General features: G+C 50.7%; 1 protein-coding gene across 1 annotated transcript in view; it reads left to right on the top strand.

Annotated features, from left to right (window-relative positions):
* The first annotated feature begins 95 nt into the window (after positions 1-95).
* LOC108803338 (actin-binding LIM protein 1-like) overlaps positions 96-1,256 on the top strand; it is a 19,249-nt gene continuing 18,088 nt past the window's right edge. Inside the window, exon 1 of the mRNA XM_018575185.1 lies at positions 96-381. Coding sequence (XP_018430687.1) covers positions 96-381 — 286 coding nt within the window. The remainder of the gene's footprint in view (positions 382-1,256) is intronic.

A 1,256-nucleotide genomic window follows, 5' to 3' on the forward strand; every position in this document is an offset into this window, starting at 1 on the left:
GAGAGAGAGATGAGAGAGAGAGATGAGAGAGAGAGATGAGAGAGAGAGAGATGCGAGAGAGAGAGATGAGAGAGAGAGAGAGATGAGAGAGAGAGATGCGAGAGAGAGATGCGAGAGAGAGAGATGCGAGAGAGAGATGCGAGAGAGAGATGAGAGAGAGAGATGAGAGAGAGAGATGCGAGAGAGAGATGCGAGAGAGAGAGATGCGAGAGAGAGAGAGACATATAGACAAACATTCTAATTTCTCCATCAATCTCTTTATTCCCTCCAGGCATCCGTTTCCGCCCGGAGACCGCGTCACGTTCAATGGGAGAGACTGCCTGTGTCAGAGCTGCGCTGCACAGCCCATGGCCCCGGGAACTAAAGACACCACATCCAGCAGTGAGTGTTCACAGCGAGCTCTGCAAAGTTTCCGCTGCTTTATATTTGTAGCAATGAAATCCCGCCGGTTACTTTCCCTCTTTCACTGAGTGATTTTGTATCTTTTTATTAGTCGCCTCACCAGCCCCTGACTGTGCTTAACAGAGATCTGTATACTGAGGAAGGTAAACAGTTATGTGAACAGATCATGAACGGTTCTCTTTAGACAGTTCGCAGTATTCCACGCATTGCGCTCCGTCCGTGGATGGCGGTGAATAGTGTAACTGAAATCACGCCTTGTGAATGTGTGCGAGCCTTCAGGATTCACAATTATCTGGCCGTGAAAAGTTCTCTCTCCTTCCCCGCCTCCGCCGTCCCCTTTTATAAATCCTCTCCGGATTATTGTACGGATATTTTCCAGCAACAGGCGACCTTTGTGCCAAACCGCCGACGTGCCCGCACAGGTCTGTCACACGATAACCAAGTGAGGTCACCGCCAAATTCCCGGCGCCGATTTGTCTCCAAATACGAGCCAGGCGCTGATCCCCGATGTGGGCCGCTTGACTAACGGAGACACCTGCCGTCCATTTTTACTGCCGTGAGATCAGAACGCCGCGATTCTGCTGAAACCACTGAGCGGCCCGCGTGTCCCTATCCCCGCTCATACTAAGTCACACACTATTATCATACATGTATATAGCTCTGACATATACCACAGCGCTGTACAGAGAACACTGAGCCGGTCACATCAGTCTCTGTACAGAGGAGCTTACACTCTAATGTCCCCTCCCCCCACAGTCACATCAGTCTCTGTACAGAGGAGCTTACACTCTAATGTCCCCCCCACAGTCACATCAGTCTCTGTACAGAGGAGCTTACACTCTAATGTCCCCTCC

This window comes from Nanorana parkeri, unplaced genomic scaffold (assembly GCF_000935625.1).
Source record: "Nanorana parkeri isolate BGI_ZX_2015 unplaced genomic scaffold, ASM93562v1 scaffold3615, whole genome shotgun sequence".
NCBI classification, from domain to species: domain Eukaryota; kingdom Metazoa; phylum Chordata; class Amphibia; order Anura; family Dicroglossidae; genus Nanorana; species Nanorana parkeri.